The 16,010-nt window shown below is 40.7% G+C and overlaps 1 protein-coding gene and 1 long non-coding RNA gene across 2 annotated transcripts in view; one reads left to right on the top strand and one right to left on the bottom strand.

Moving 5' to 3' along the window:
- The window catches only part of LOC126959618 (uncharacterized), a 504,393-nt gene that overhangs the window by 31,945 nt on the left and 456,438 nt on the right, over positions 1-16,010 (top strand). The gene's annotated exons all lie outside the window — the stretch shown is intronic.
- Positions 543-1,064, bottom strand: LOC126959616 (60S ribosomal protein L32-like). The gene has a single exon (XM_050798977.1). The coding sequence runs from the start codon at positions 1,011-1,013 to the stop codon at positions 606-608; it is 408 nt and encodes a 135-aa protein (XP_050654934.1). The 5' UTR covers positions 1,014-1,064; the 3' UTR covers positions 543-605.

Genomic DNA, 16,010 nt, shown 5'->3' with positions numbered 1-16,010 from the left:
TCTATTGATAGGAATAGTTTCAGGAGGAATGGTACCAGCTCCTCCTTGTACCTCTGATTGAATTCAGCTCTGAATCCATCTGGTCCTGGACTTTTTTTGGTTGGTAGGCTATTAATTATTGCCTCAATTTCAGAGCCTGCTATTGGTCTATTCAGGGATTCAGCTTCTTCCTGGTTTAGTCTTGGAAGAGTGTAAGTGTCCAGGAAAGTATCCATTTCTTCCAGATTTTCTAGTTTATTTGCGTAGAGGTGTTTATAGTATTCTCTGATGGTAGTTTGTATTTCTGTGGGGTCGGTGGTGATATCCCCTTTATCATTTTTTATTGCGTCTATTTGATTCTTCTCTCTTTTCTTCTGTATTAGTCTTGCTAGCGGTCTATCAATTTTGTTGATCTTTTCAAAAAACCAACTCCTGGATTCATTGATATTTTGGAGGTTTTTTGTGTCTCTATCTCCTTGAGTTCTGCTCTGATCTTAGTTATTTCTTGCCTTCTGCTAGCTTTTGAATGTGTTTGCTTTTGCTTCTCTAGTTCTTTTTTTTTTTTTTTTTTTTTTTTTTTTGCAGTTTTTACATTTATTTAAACAGAAAACGTGCACACGAGCTGTCTACTCATTTTCTTCACTGCGCAGCCTGGCATTGGCGTTGGTGACTCTGATGGCCAGCTGGGCAGCTCTTTCCACGATGGCTTTGCGGTTCTTGGAGCAAATATGGTGAGCAATCTCGGCACAGTAAGATTTGTTGCACATCAGCAGCACTTCCAGCTCTTTGACGTTGTAGACCAGGAACTTCTGGAAGCCACTGGGCAGCATGTGCTTTGTTTTTTTGGTGCTCCCATAACCAATGTTGGGCATCAAGATCTGGCCCTTGAATCTTCTACGAACCATGTTGTCAATGCCTCTGGGTTTCCGCCAGTTAAGCTTAATTTTGACATATCGGTCTGACTGGTGCCGGATGAACTTCTTGGTTCTTTTTTTGACGATCTTAGGCTTCACAAGGGGTGTGAGGGCGGCCATGATGCCAAGGAGGAGATGGCTGCCACCTCCGTAGGCAGCACTGAGGAAGAGAGAAGGGCTCTAGTTCTTTTAATTGTGATGTTAGAGTGTCAATTTTAGATCTTTCCTGCTTTCTCTTGTGGGCATTTAGTGCTATAAATTTCCCTCTACACACTGCTTTAAATGTGTCCCAGAGATTCTGGTATGTTGTATCTTTGTTCTCATTGGTTTCAAAGAACATCTTTATTTCTGCCTTCATTTTGTTGTGTACCCAGTAGTCATTCAGGAGCAGGTTGTTCAGTTTCCATGTAGTTGAGCAGTTTTGATTGAGTTTCTTAGTCCTGAGTTCTAGTTTGATTGCACTGTGGTCTGAGAGACAGTTTGTTATAACTTCTGTTCTTGTACATTTGCTGAGGAGTGATTTACTTCCAATTATATGGTCAGTTTTGGAATAAGTGTGATGTGGTGCTGAGAAGAATGTATATTCTGTTGATTTGGTGTGGAGAGTTCTGTAGATGTCTATTAGGTCTGCTTCCTACAGAGATGAGTTCAATTCCTGGATATCCTTGTTAACTTTCTGTCTCGTTGATCTGTCTAATGTTGACAGTGGAGTGTTGAAGTCTCCCATTATTATTCTATGGGAGTGTAAGTCTCTTTGTAAGTCTCTAAGGACTTGCTTTATGAATTTGGGTGCTCCTGTATTGGGTGCATATATATTTAGAATAGTTAGCTCTTCCTGTTGAATTGATCCCTTTCCATTATGTAATGGCCTTCTTTGTCTCTTTTGATCTTTGATGGTTTAAAGTCTGTTTTATCAGAGACTAGGACTGCAATCCCTGCTTTTTTTTGTTCTCCATTTGCTTGGTAGATCTTCCTCCATCCCTTTATTTTGAGCCTATGTATGTCTCTGCGTGTGAGATGGGTCTCCTGAATACAGCAGACTGATGGGTCTTGACTCTTTATCCAGTTTGCCAGTCTGTGTCTTTTAATTGGAGCATTTAGTCCATTTACATTTAAGGTTACGATTGTTATGTGTGAACTTGATCCTGCCATTATGATATTAACTGGTTATTTTGCTCGTTAGTTGATGCAGTTTCTTCCTTGCCTCGATGGTCTTTACATTTTGGCACGTTTTTGCAATGGCTGGTACCGGTTGTTCCTTTCCATGTTTAGTGCTTCCTTCAGGGTCTCTTGTAAGGCAGGCCTGGTGGTGACAAAATCTCTAAGCATTTGCTTATCTGTAAAGGATTTTATTTCTCCTTCACTTATGAAACTTAGTTTGGCTGGATATGAAATTCTAGGTTTAAAATTCTTTTCTTTAAGAACGTTGAATATTGGTCCCCACTCTCTTCTGGCTTGTAGAGTTTCTGCCGAGAGATCTGCTGTTAGTCTGATGGGCTTCCCTTTGTGGGTAACCCGACCTTTCTCTCTGGCTGCCCTTAAGATTTTTTCCTTCATTTCAACTTTGGTGAATCTGGCAATTATGTGTCTTGGAGTTGCTCTTCTCGAGGAATATCTTTGTTCCGTTCTCTGTATTTCCTGTTTTGAATGTTGGCCTGCCCTACTAGGTTGGGGAAGTTCTCCTGGATGATATACTGAAGAGTGTTTTCCAACTTGGTTCCATTTTCCCCCTCACTTTCAGGCACCCCAATCGGACGTAGATTTGGTCTTTTTACATAATCCCATACTTCTTGCAGGCTTTGTTCATTTCTTTTTCTTCTTTTTTGTTTAGATTTGTCTTCTCGCTTCATTTCATTCATTTGATCCTCAATCGCTGATACTCTTTCTTCCAGTTGATCGAGTCGGTTACTGAAGCTTGTGCATTTATCACGTATTTCTCGTGTCATGGTTTTCATCTCTGTCCGTTCATTTATGGCCTTCTCTGCATTAATTATTCTGGTTATCAATTCTTCCACTCTTTTTTCAAGATTTTTAATTTCTTTGCCCTGGGTACGTAATTCCTCCTTTAGCTCTGAGAAGTTTGATGGACTGAAGCCTTCTTCTCTCATCTCATGAAAGTCATTCTCTGTCCAGCTTTGATCTGTTGCAGGCGATGAGCTGTGTTCCTTTGGAGGGGTAGATGCGCTCTTATTTTTTGAATTTCCAGCTTTTCTACCCTGCTTTTTCCCTATCTTTGTGGTTTTATCTGCCTTTGGTCTTGGTGATGGTGACGTACTGATGGGGTTTTGGTGTGGGTGTCCTTCCTGTTTGTTAGTTTTCCTTCTAACAGTCAGGACCCTCAGCTGTAGGTCTGTTGGAGATTGCTTGAGGTCCACTCCAGACCCTGTTTGCCTGGGTGTCAGCAGCAGAGGCTGCAGAAGATAGAATACTGCTGAACAGCGAGTGTAGCATCTGATTCTTGCTTTGGAAGCTTCCTCTCAGGGGTGTACTCCACCGTGTGAAGTGTGGGGTGTCGGTCTGCCCCTAGTGGAGGATGTCTCCCAGTTAGGCTACTCAGGGGTCAGGGACCCACTTGAGCAGGCAGTCTGTCCCTTCTCAGATCTCAACCTCCGTGTTGGGAGATCCACCGCTCTCTTCAAAGCTGTCAGACAGAGTTGCTGGCGTCTGCAGAGGTTTTTGCTGCTTTTGTTGTTGTTGTTGTTGTTGTTATTTAGCTGTGCCCTGTCCCCAGAGGTGGCGTCTACAGAGACTGGCAGGCCTTCTTGAGCTGCTGTGAGCTCCACCCAGTTTGATCTTCCCAGCAGCTTTGTTTACCTACTCAAGCCTCAGCAATGTCAGGCGCCCCTCCCCCAGTCTCGATGCTGCCTTGCCAGTAGATCGCAGACTGCTTGCTGGCAATGAGGAAGGCTCCGTGGGCATGGAACCCTCCCAGCCAGGTGTGGGATATAATCTCCTGGTGTGCCCATTTGCTTAAAGAGCAGTATTGGTGTGGGAGTTACCCGATTTTCCAGGTGTTGTGTGTCTCAGTTCCCCTGGCTAGGAAAAGGGATTCCCTTCCCCCTTGCGCTTCCCAGGTGAGGCGATGCTTCGCTCTGCTTCAGCTCTCGCTCGTCGGGCTGCAACAGGTGACCAGCACCGATTTTCCGGCACACCCCAGTGAGATGAACCCAGTACCTCAGTTGCGAATGCAGAAATCACCTGTCTTCTGTGTCGTTCGCCCTGGGAGCTGGAGACTGGAGCTGTTCCTATTCGGCCATCTTGCTCCGCCCCCCTACGCCATTTACTTTCAAGGTGGGTATTGAGATGTGAGGCATGGTTGCCTTCTTTGTGTTATTTATTGCCTGTATACTTGTGTTTTTTGTTTTTTGTTTTTGCTTTTTAACTTGTATTTTTGTTTTATAGGTCCTGTGTGATTTATGCTTTAAAGAGCTTCTGTTCTGTTGTGTTGCCAGGATTTGTTTCAAGATTAGAGCTAGTTTTAGCAGTACTTGTAGTGGTGGCTTGTTAGTGGTGAATTCTCTCAGCATTTGTTTGTCTGAAAAAGACTATTTTTCCTTCATATATGATGGTTAGTTTTGCTGGATGCAAAATTCCTGGCTGATAATTGTTTTGTTTGAAGAAGCTGAAAATAGGTCCCCAAGCCCTTCTAGCTTGTAGGGTTTCTGCAGAGAAATCTGCTGTGAATCTGATAGGTTTTCCTTTATAGATTACCTCGTTCTTCTGTCTCAGAGCTCTTAAGATTTTTTTCCTTTGTCTTAACTTTGGATAACCGATGAAAATGTGCCTAGGCAATGATCTTTCTATGATGAATTTTCCAGAGGTTCTTTGTGCTTCTGTTATTTCAATGTCTAGGTCTCTAGCAAGGCTGGGGAAGTTTTCCTCAATTATTTACCCAATTGTATTTTTCCAAGCTTTTAGAATTCTCTTCTTCCTCAGGAACACAGATTATTCTTAGTTTTCGTCATTTAACATAATCCCAGACTTCCTGGAGACTTTGTTCATATATTCGTATTGTTTTTCTTTGTCTTTGTTGAATTGGGTTCATTTGAAGACCTTGTCTTTGAGCTCTGAATTTCTTTCTTCTACTTGTTCAATTCTATTGCTGAGATTTTTCAGAGCATTTTGCATTTCTGTGAGTGTGTTGAATGTTTCCTGAATTTTTGATTTTTTTTTTTTCCTTTAAGCTATCTATTTCCTTGAATATTTATCCCTTCACTTCTGTATTGTTTTTTGGATTTCCTTGCATTGGGCTTCATTTTTCTCTGGTGCCTCCCTGATTAGCTTAGTAACTAACCTCCTGAATTCTTTTTCTGGTACATGAGGGATTTCTTTTTGGTTTGGATCCATTGCTGGTGAACTAGTGTGATTTGTTTTTTTTTTTGGTGGGGGTGGGGAGGGATGTTAAAGAGCCTCGTTTTGTCAATATTACCAGAGTTGGTTTTCTGGTTTCTTCTCATTTGGGTACGGTAGGCTCTGTCAGAGGGAAGCTCTAGGGGTGAAGGCTGTTGTTCAGATTGTTTTGGCCCATGGGGTGTTCCCTTGATGTAGTACTCTCCTCCTTTTCCTATGGATGTGGCTTCCTGTGAGCCAAACTGCAGTGACTGTTGTTTCTCCTTTTGGTCTAGCCACCCAACACCCAGCTCTGGGCTTGTACTGAGGGTTGTCTGCACAGAGTCCTGTGATGTGAACTATTTATGGGTCTGTCAGCTGTGGATACCAGCACAGTATTTGGGGCATGTCCTGGATTCTGCAGGAGCAGTCCACTTCTTTCAGAGGGTCTATGGGTCCTCTCGCGATTGCTGGTTTGTTCTTGCCATTGATCTGTAGCTAAAATTCACAATGCAAGCCTCTGTACTCTGCTCTGTCCATCCACGTCAGAGCTGCAATCTAGTCCTGCCTCCCATCACCATGATGATCAGATTTATTTATCTTGCATTATTTATCCAATATCCTGTTTTGGAGATTTATCTGTTTTGTTAAATATAGTTCTAGTCCATTAAAATTTTCTACTATATAGAAAACTATATGGGATTCTATTGAATGACTAACCCGTAGTTCATTTATTCATTCTCTTAACAAGTGATATTTATTTATTTATACTATTTCATGTTTCTTTGTGCACATGAAGGTTTCTCTAGGATAATGGCCCAGAAGTTGAATTTCTGAACAAGGAACATCATCACCTTTGAAATCTGTAGAGCCTTGTACTCTATTCTATAAGCAACTTTGAGATTTCTGATTTATCCCTGTCCTTAAAGGGTTATTAGTCTTTCAAATATTTACCAGTGTGATAGATCTTAAATGATATCACATTGTTGAGTTTCATTCCCCAAATTACAAGTGAAGTTGAACGTTATTTTTATGTTTATTATCTAGTTGAGTTTCCTCTTCTGTGAATTGCCTGTGCATTCCTGTAGTCTGTTTTCTACTGGATTGTCTTTTCTGTTGATTCATAAACCTTTTATATACATATGTGTATAATAAAATTAATACTGTATTATTTCTTTGTTAGTGTTATATATTACAACTATCTTCTCCAAGCCTAAAGCTTGCCTATTAAAAAATTGTGTATTGGTGAGGTGGCGGGCACCTGTAGTCCCAGCTGCTCAGGAGGCTGAGGGAGAAGAGTGATGTGAACCCTGGAGGTAGAGCTTGCAGTGAGCCAAGATCGCACCACTACACTTCAGCTTGGGTGACAGAGCGAGACTGTGTCTCAAAAAAAAAAAAAAAAAAAAAAAAAAAAAAAAAAAAAATAAAAAAAAAAATAAATAAATAAAAGTTTGTTTATTATATCCTTTATCAAACAATGTTGTTTCATTTTAATATACTCCCAATTTGTCAGTCTTTTTGTTATGGTTTATTCTTTTTGTCTTTTCTTATCTCAGTGGCATGATGATATTTTTATATATTTCTTGTGTTAGATATTTGGATTTCATCACCAATTGCCCCAGCAGTGCTTATTGAATAGTTCATTCTTTTCTCACTTATTTAGGAAAGAATGTAATACCATTTCTGCTGTAAAGCATCATATATGGGTTCATCCCAATAATAATGATCCACTATTATAATCACTATGGTTGTATAGTTTTGATGGACAGTAGGGCAAGTGTGGATAGGTAGCCAGGTAAATTTCTACCCCAACTCCGTTTTTCTTTTTCAAAATTGTCCTGGAAATTTCTTGACTGTGTACTTAAAAGGGAATTTTAAGCTAGGCACTATGGCATGCATCTGTAAATGCACTCGTAATCCCAGCTACTTGGGAGGCTAAGGCATAAGGATCACTTGAACCAGGAGTTTGAGACCAGCCTAGGCAACACAACAAGACCTTGTCTCAAAAAAAGAGAATTTTGAGGGGGCGGAGCAAGATGGCCAAATAGGAACAGCTCCAGTCTCCAACTCCCAGCGGGAGCGACACAGAAGACAGGTGATTTCTGCATTTTCAACTGAGGTACTTGGTTCATCTCACTAGGGAGTGCTGGACAATCAGTGCTGGTCACCTGTTGCAGCCCGACCAGCGAGAGCTGAAACAGAGCGAGGCATCGCCTCACCCAGGAAGTGCGAGGGGGAAGGGAATCCATTTTCCTAGCCAGGGGAACTGAGACACACAACACCTGGAAAATCGGGTAACTCCCACACCAATACTGCGCTTTAAGCAAACAGGCACACCAGGAGATTATATCCCACACCTGGCTGGGAGGGTCCCACGCCCACGGAGCCTCCCTCATTGCTAGCACAGCAGCCTGTGATCTAACTGTAAGGCAGCAGCGAGGCTGGGGGAGGGGCGCCCACCATTGCTGAGGCTTAAGTAGGTAAACAAAGCTGCTGGGAAGCTCGAACTGGGTGGAGCTCACAGCAGCTCAAGGAAACCTGCCTGTCTCTGTAGACTCCACCTCTGGGGACAGGGCACAGCTAAACAACAACAAAAGTAGCAGAAACCTCTGCAGACGCAAACGACTCTGTCTGACAGATTTGAAGAGAGCAGTGGATCTCCTAGCACGGAGGTAGAGATCTGCGAAGCGACAGACTGCCTGCTCAAGTGGGTCCCTGACCCCTGAGTAGCCTAACTGGGAGACATCCCCCACTAGGGGCAGTCTGACACCCCACACCTCACACGGTGGAGTACACCCCTGAAAGGAAGCCTCCAAAGCAAGAATCAGATAGGTACACTTGCTGTTCAGAAATATTCTATCTTCTGCAGCCTCTGCTGCTGACACCCAGGCAAACAGGGTCTGGAGTGGACCTCAAGCAATCTCCAACAGACGTACAGCTGAGGGTCCTGACTATTAGAAGGAAAACTATCAAACAGGAAGGACACCTACACCAAAACCCCATCAGTACGTCACCATTATCATCAAAGACCAGAGGCAGATAAAACCACAAAGATGGGGAAAAAGCAGGGCAGAAAAGCTGGAAATTCAAAAAATAAGAGCTCATCTCCCCCCGCAACGGAGCACAGCTCATCGCCTGCAACGGATCAAAGCTGGATGGAGAACGACGAGATGAGAGAAGAAGGCTTCAGTCCATCAAACTTCTCAGAGCTAAAGAGGAATTACGTACCCAGCGCAAAGAAACTAAAAATCTTGAAAAAAAAGTGGAAGAATTGATGGCTAGAGTAATTAATGCAGAGAAGGTCATAAACGAAATGAAAGAGATGAAAACCATGACACGAGAAATACGTGACAAATGCACAAGCTTCAGTAACCGACTCGATCAACTGGAAGAAAGAGTATCAGCGATTGAGGATCAAATGAACGAAATGAAGCGAGAAGAGAAACCAAAAGAAAAAAGAAGAAAAAGAAATGAACAAAGGCTGCAAGAAGTATGGGATTATGTAAAAAGACCAAATCTACGTCTGATTGGGGTGCCTGAAAGTGAGGGGGAAAATGGAACCAAGTTGGAAAACACTCTTCAGGATATCATCCAGGAGAACTTCCCCAACCTAGTAGGGCAGGCCAACATTCAAATTCAGGAAATACAGAGAACGCCACAAAGATACTCCTCGAGAAGAGCAACTCCAAGACACATAATTGCCAGATTCACCAAAGTTGAAATGAAGGAAAAAATCTTAAGGGCAGCCGGAGAGAAAGGTCGGGTTACCCACAAAGGGAAGCCCATCAGACTAACAGCAGATCTCTCGGCAGAAACTATACAAGCCAGAAGAGAGTGGGGGCCAATATTCAATATTCTTAAAGAAAAGAATTTTAAACCCAGAATTTCATATCCAGCCAAACTAAGTTTCATAAGTGAAGGAGAAATAAAATCCTTTACAGATAAGCAAATGCTTAGAGATTTTGTCACCACCAGGCCTGCCTTACAAGAGACCCTGAAGGAAGCATTAAACATGGAAAGAAACAACCGGTACCAGCCATTGCAAAAACATGCCAAAATGTAAAGACCATCGAGGCTAGGAAGAAACTGCATCAACTAACGAGCAAAATAACCAGTTAATATCATAATGGCAGGATCAAGTTCACACATAACAATATTAACCTTAAATGTAAATGGACTAAATGCTCCAATTAAAAGACACAGACTGGCAAACTGGATAAAGAGTCAAGACCCATCAGTCTGCTGTATTCAGGAGACCCATCTCACATGCAGAGACATACATAGGCTCAAAATAAAGGGATGGAGGAAGATCTACCAAGCAAATGGAGAACAAAAAAAAGCAGGGGTTGCAATCCTAGTCTCTGATAAAACAGACTTTAAACCATCAAAGATCAAAAGAGACAAAGAAGGCCATTACATAATGGTAAAGGGATCAATTCAACAGGAAGAGCTAACTATCCTAAATATATATGCACCCAATACAGGAGCACCCAGATTCATAAAGCAAGTCCTTAGAGACTTACAAAGAGACTTAGACTCCCATACAATAATAATGGGAGACTTCAACACCCCACTGTCAACATTAGACAGATCAATGAGACAGAAAGTTAACAAGGATATCCAGGAATTGAACTCATCTTTGTAGGAAGCAGACCTAATAGACATCTACAGAACTCTCCACCCCAAATCAACAGAATATACATTCTTCTCAGCACCACATCGCACTGATTCCAAAATTGACCACATAATTGGAAGTAAAGCACTCCTCAGCAAATGTACAAGAACAGAAGTTATAACAAACTGTCTCTCAGACCACAGTGCAATCAAAGTAGAACTCAGGACTAAACTCAATCAAAACCGCTCAACTACATGGAAACTGAATAACCTGCTCCTGAATGACTACTGGGTACATAACGAAATGAAGGCAGAAATAAAGATGTTCTTTGAAACCAATGAGAACAAAGATACAACATACCAGAATCTCTGGGACACATTTAAAGCAGTGTGTAGAGGGAAATTTATAGCACTAAATGCCCACAAGAGAAAGCAGGAAAGATCTAAAATTGACACTCTAACATCACAATTAAAAGAACTAGAGAAGCAAGAGCAAACACATTCAAAAGCTAGCAGAAGGCAAGAAATAACTAAGATCAGAGCAGAACTGAAGGAGATAGAGACACAAAAAACCCTCCAAAAACTCAATGAATCCAGGAGTTGGTTTTTTGAAAAGATCAACAAAATTGACAGACTGCTAGCAAGACTAATAAAGAAGAAAAGAGAGAAGAATCAAATAGATGCAATAAAAAATGATAAAGAGGATATCACCACCGACCCCACAGAAATACAAACTACCATCAGAGAATAGTATAAACACCTCTACGCAAATAAACTAGAAAATCTGGAAGAAATGGATACTTTCCTGGACACTTACACTCTTCCAAGACTAAACCAGGAAGAAGTTGAATCCCTGAATAGACCAATAGCAGGCTCTGAAATTGAGGCAATAATTAATAGCCTACCAACCAAAAAAAGTCCAGGACCAGATGGATTCACAGCTGAATTCTACCAGAGGTACAAGGAGGAGCTGGTACCATTCCTCCTGAAACTATTCCAATCAATAGAAAAAGAGGGAATCCTCCCTAACTCATTTTATGAGGCCAACATCATCCTGATACCAAAGCCTCTCCGAGACACAACAAAAAGAGAGAATTTTAGACCAATATCCCTGATGAACATCGATGCAAAAATCCTCAATAAAATACTGGCAAACCAGATTCAGCAGCACATCAAAAAGCTTATCCACCATGATCAAGTGGGCTTCATCCCTGGGATGCAAGGCTGCTTCAACATACGCAAATCAATAAACGTAATCCAGCACACAAACAGAAGCAAAGACAAGAACCACATGATGATCTCAATTGATGCAGAAAAGGCTTTTGACAAAATTTAACAGCCCTTCATGCTAAAAACGATCAATAAATTCTGTATTGATGGAATGTACCTCAAAATAATAAGAGCTATTTATGAGAAACCCACAGCCAATATCATACTGAATGGGCAAAAACTGGAAAAATTCCCTTTGAAAACTGGCACAAGACAGGGATGCCCTCTCTCACCACTCCTATTCAACATAGTGTTGGGAGTTCTGGCTAGGGCAATCAGGCAAGAGAAAGAAATCAAGTGTATTCAGTTAGGAAAAGAAGAAGTCAAATTGTCCCTGTTTGCAGATGGCATGATTGTATATTTAGAAAACTCCATTGTCTCAGCCTAAAATCTCCTTAAGCTGATAAGCACCTTCAGCAAAGTCTCAGGATACAAAATTAATGTGCAAAAATCACAAGCATTCTTATACACCAGTAACAGACAAACAGAGAGCCAAATCAGGAATGAACTTCCATTCACAATTGCTTCAAAGAAAATAAAATACCTAGGAATCCAACTTACAAGGGATGTAAAGGACCTCTTCAAGGAGAACTACAAACCACTGCTCAGTGAAATAAAAGAGTACACAAACAAATGGAAGAACATACTATGGTCATGGATAGGAAGAATCAATATCGTGAAAATGGCCATACTGCCCAAGGTTATTTATAGATTCAATGCCATCCCCATCAAGCTACCAATGAGTTTCTTCAGAGAATTGGAAAAAACTGCTTTAAAGTTCATATGGAACCACAAAAGAACCCGCATCTCCAAGACAATCCTAAGTCAAAAGAACAAAGCTGGAGGCATCACGCTACTTGACTTCAAACTATACTACAAGGCTACAGTAACCAAAACAGCATGGTACTGGCACCAAAACAGAGATATAGACCAATGGAACAGAACAGAGTACTCAGAAGTAATACCACATATCTACAGCCATCTGATCTTTGATAAACCTGAGAGACACGAGAAATGGGGAAAGGATTCCCTATTTAATAAATGGTGCTGGGAAAATTGGCTAGCCATAAGTAGAAAGCTGAAACTGGATCCTTTCCTTACTCCTTATACGAAAATTAATTCAAGATGGATTTTTAAGACTTAAATGTTAGACGTAATACCATAAAAACCCTAGAGGAAAACCTAGGTAGTACCATTCAGGACACAGGCATGGGCAAAGACTTCATGTCTAAAACACCAAAAGCAACGGCAGCAAAAGCCAAAATTGACAAATGGGATCTAATTAAACTAAAGAGCTTCTGCACAGCAAAAGAACCTACCATCAGAGTGAACAGGCAACCTACAGAATGGGAGAAAATTTTTGCAATCTACTCATCTGACAAAGGGCTAATATCCAGAACCTAGAAAGAACTCAAACAAATTTATAAGAAAAAAACAAACAACCCCATCAAAAAGTGGGCAAAGGATATGAACAGACGTTTCTCAAAAGAAGACATTCATACAGCCAACAGACACATGAAAAAATGCTCATCATCACTGGCCATCAGAGAAATGCAAATCAAAACCACAATGAGATACCATCTCACACCACTTAGAATGGCAATCATTAAAAAGTCAGGAAACAACAGGTGCTGGAAAGGATGTGGAGAAATAGGAACACTTTTACACTGTTGGTGGGATTGTAAACTAGTTCAACCATTATGGAAAACAGTATGGCAATTCCTCAAGGATCTAGAACTAGATGTACCATATGACCCAGCCATCCCATTACTGAGTATATACCCAAAGGAGTATAAATCGTGCTGCTATAAAGACACACGCACAGGTATGTTTATTGCGGCACTATTCACAATAGCAAAGACTTGGAATCAACCCAAATGTCCATCAGTGACAGACTGGATTAAGAAAATGTGGCACATATACACCATGGAATACTATGCAGCCAGAAAATAGGATGAGTTTGTATCCTTTGTAGGGACATGGATGCAGCTGGAAACCATCATTCTTAGGCAACTATCACAAGAACAGAAAACTAAACACCGCATTATGTCACTCATAGGTGTGAACTGAACAATGAGATCACTTGGTTCGGGAAGGGGAACATCACACACTGGGGCCTATTATGGGGAGGGGGAGGGGGTACGGGGGAGGGGGGAGGGATTGCATTGGGAGTTATACCTGATGTAAATGAGGAGTTGATGGGTGCTGACGAGTTGATGGGTGCAGCACAGCAACATGGCACAAGTATACATATGTAACAAACCTGCACGTTATGCACATGTACCCTAGAACTTAAAGTATAATAATAATAAAAAATAAAAAAAGAAAAATAAAAAAAGAGAATTTTAATTTCAACTTATCAAATCTTTGGGGATTTGATTAACATTCCATTAAGTTTATAATTTTTAGGGAATTGCCACTTCTAAATTCTGTAATTCCTGTCAAAGAATATAGCAGTATATCAATACTTTTATTAGGGTTTTTTTTTTTACTTTTCTTAGTAAAGTTTTAGAATATTTTCCACAAGCACCTCCACATATTTATTACATTTATTCCTTGGTATCTTTAGTTTTTGTTTCTATGATAAATGCCTTAGAAGTTATTTTGAAATATTTGTTACTGGCATTTAAGAATATGATTTGTCTTTGCACATTAATTTTTTTCTGAGACAGGGTCTTACTCTGTCATCCAGGCTGGAGTACAGTGGCATAATCATGTCTCACTGAAGCCTCAACCACCCAGGCTCAGGTGATCCTCCCATCTCAGCCTCCTGGGTAGCTGAAACTACAGATGTGCACCACCACACCCAGCTGATTTTTGTATTTTTTGTAGAGATGGAGTCTTGCCATGTACCTAAGGCTGGTCTCGAACTTCTGGGCTCAATCAGTCTGCCAAAGTGCGCGACTACAGGCATGAATCACTGTGCCTGGCTGCATATTGTCCTTTTAGCTAGAAACCTTTTTGAACCTTTTAAAAATATATACTTTTTAAAAGAACAATTTTAAATTCACAGTAAAATTGAGCAAAAGTTACAGAGATCCCCATGTCCCCCCATATGCCCCCTGCCTACATGCTTAGCCTCCCCCATTATCAATGTACCAGAGTGGTACATTTGTTATAATTGATGAACCTACATTGACACATCATCATCCACAGTTTACATTAGGATTCACTCTTGGCGTTGTACATCCTGTGGGTTTGGACAAATGTATAATGATGTGTATCCACCATCGTAGTGTCATACAGGGTAGTTTCACTGCCCCAAAACCCTTTGTGTTCCACCTATTCATCCCTCTCTCCCCTCTAAATTCTTGCAGCCACTCATCTTTTTACGGTCCTTATTGTTTTGCCTTTTCACGCTATCATAGTTGGAATCCTATAGTATGTAGCCCTTTCAGACTGGCTTTTGTTTTTTTTCACTTAGTAAGATGTATTTAAGTTTCCTCTATGTCTTTTCATGGCTTGATAGCTCATCTCCTTTTAGTGTGGAATAATATGTCATTGTCTGTATGTACCACAGTTTATTTGTTAACTTGCTGAGAGACATTTTAGTTGTTTCCAAGTTTTGGCAATTATGAATACAGCTTCTATAAACACCTGTGTGCAGGCTTTTGCGTGAACATATTGCTGAACCTTTTTATTAGTTTGAATAACTTGACAATGTTCATGTACTTTGTAGGTAAATAATCATATAGATTAGATATTTTAACAATTTATGTCTTCCTTTTCAGCGCTTATACTTTTCATTTACTTTTCTTGATTTGCTGTCTTAGTGAGGCGCTCTAGAACATGGTTGAATAGAAGTGGTGTTGGTGAGCATTCTTTTCTTGTTCCTGACATTGCTGGGAAGCAACTAATGTTTTTCGTTTTATTAAAATACTTCCTTTAGGTTTTTGGCGGGAACCTTTAATTATGTATAAGAAGTTTGCTCTTAGAATTAGCTTACTTAGAGGTTTTTTTAAAATTACAAAATCTTAATATCATCAAATAAATTTTCTGCACCAAGTAAAATTATTGTTTTTTTCTTTGATTTGTTAAAGTGGTGAATTACAATGATAAATTTTCTACATTAAATTATTTTGGATTCCTGGAATACGTCTCAATGAATTTTTTTTTTTTTTTGAGTTGGAGGCTATCACTGTTGCCCAGACTGGAGTGCAGTGGCATAATCTCGGCTCATTGCAACCTCCGCCACCCAGGTTCAGGCGATTCTCCTGCCTCAGCCTCCTGAGTAGCTGGGATTATAGGCGTGCACCACCACGCCCACCTAATTTTTGTATTTTTAGTTTCACCATGTTGGCCGGGTTGGTCTTGAACTCCTGACTTCAGGTGATGTGCCAGTCTCAGCCTTCCAAAGTGTTGGGATTACAGGTGTGAGCCACCACACCTGGCCTGAATCATTTTATATTATTTTTAATATATGATTCAGTGGGATGGTTTTATTTGCAAATTTTATATCTATTATCATAATTATGATTGCCTAAAACTTTTCTCTCTGCTTTTTAATTTTTCTGATTTTAGTACAGGTAGTCTATTCTTCAATAATGAGTTGGGCATTTTTTTCCTTTTTTTTGTGTTTTCTGCAATAGTTTTTGTAAGATAGGGATCATCATTATTATTATTTCTTAGACAGAGTCTTAATCTATCGCCAGGCTGGAGTACAGTGGCATGATTTCGGCTCACCGCAACCTCCGCCTCCCGAGTTCAAGTGATACTCCTGCCTCAGCCTTCTGAGTAGCTGGGACTACAGGTGCGCGCCACCAGGCCCAGCTAATTTTTGTATTTTTAGTAGAGACGGGGTTTCACCATGTTGGCCAGGATGGCCTCAATCTCTTGACCTCATGATCTGCCTGCGTTGGCCTCCCAAAGTACTGGGATTACAGGCATGAGCCACCGCTCCCGGTC

This window comes from Macaca thibetana, chromosome 7 (genome assembly GCF_024542745.1).
Source record: "Macaca thibetana thibetana isolate TM-01 chromosome 7, ASM2454274v1, whole genome shotgun sequence".
NCBI lineage: Eukaryota > Metazoa > Chordata > Mammalia > Primates > Cercopithecidae > Macaca > Macaca thibetana.
Note: the sequence above shows the minus strand (reverse complement) of the source record. Positions and strands in the feature narration are given on the sequence as shown.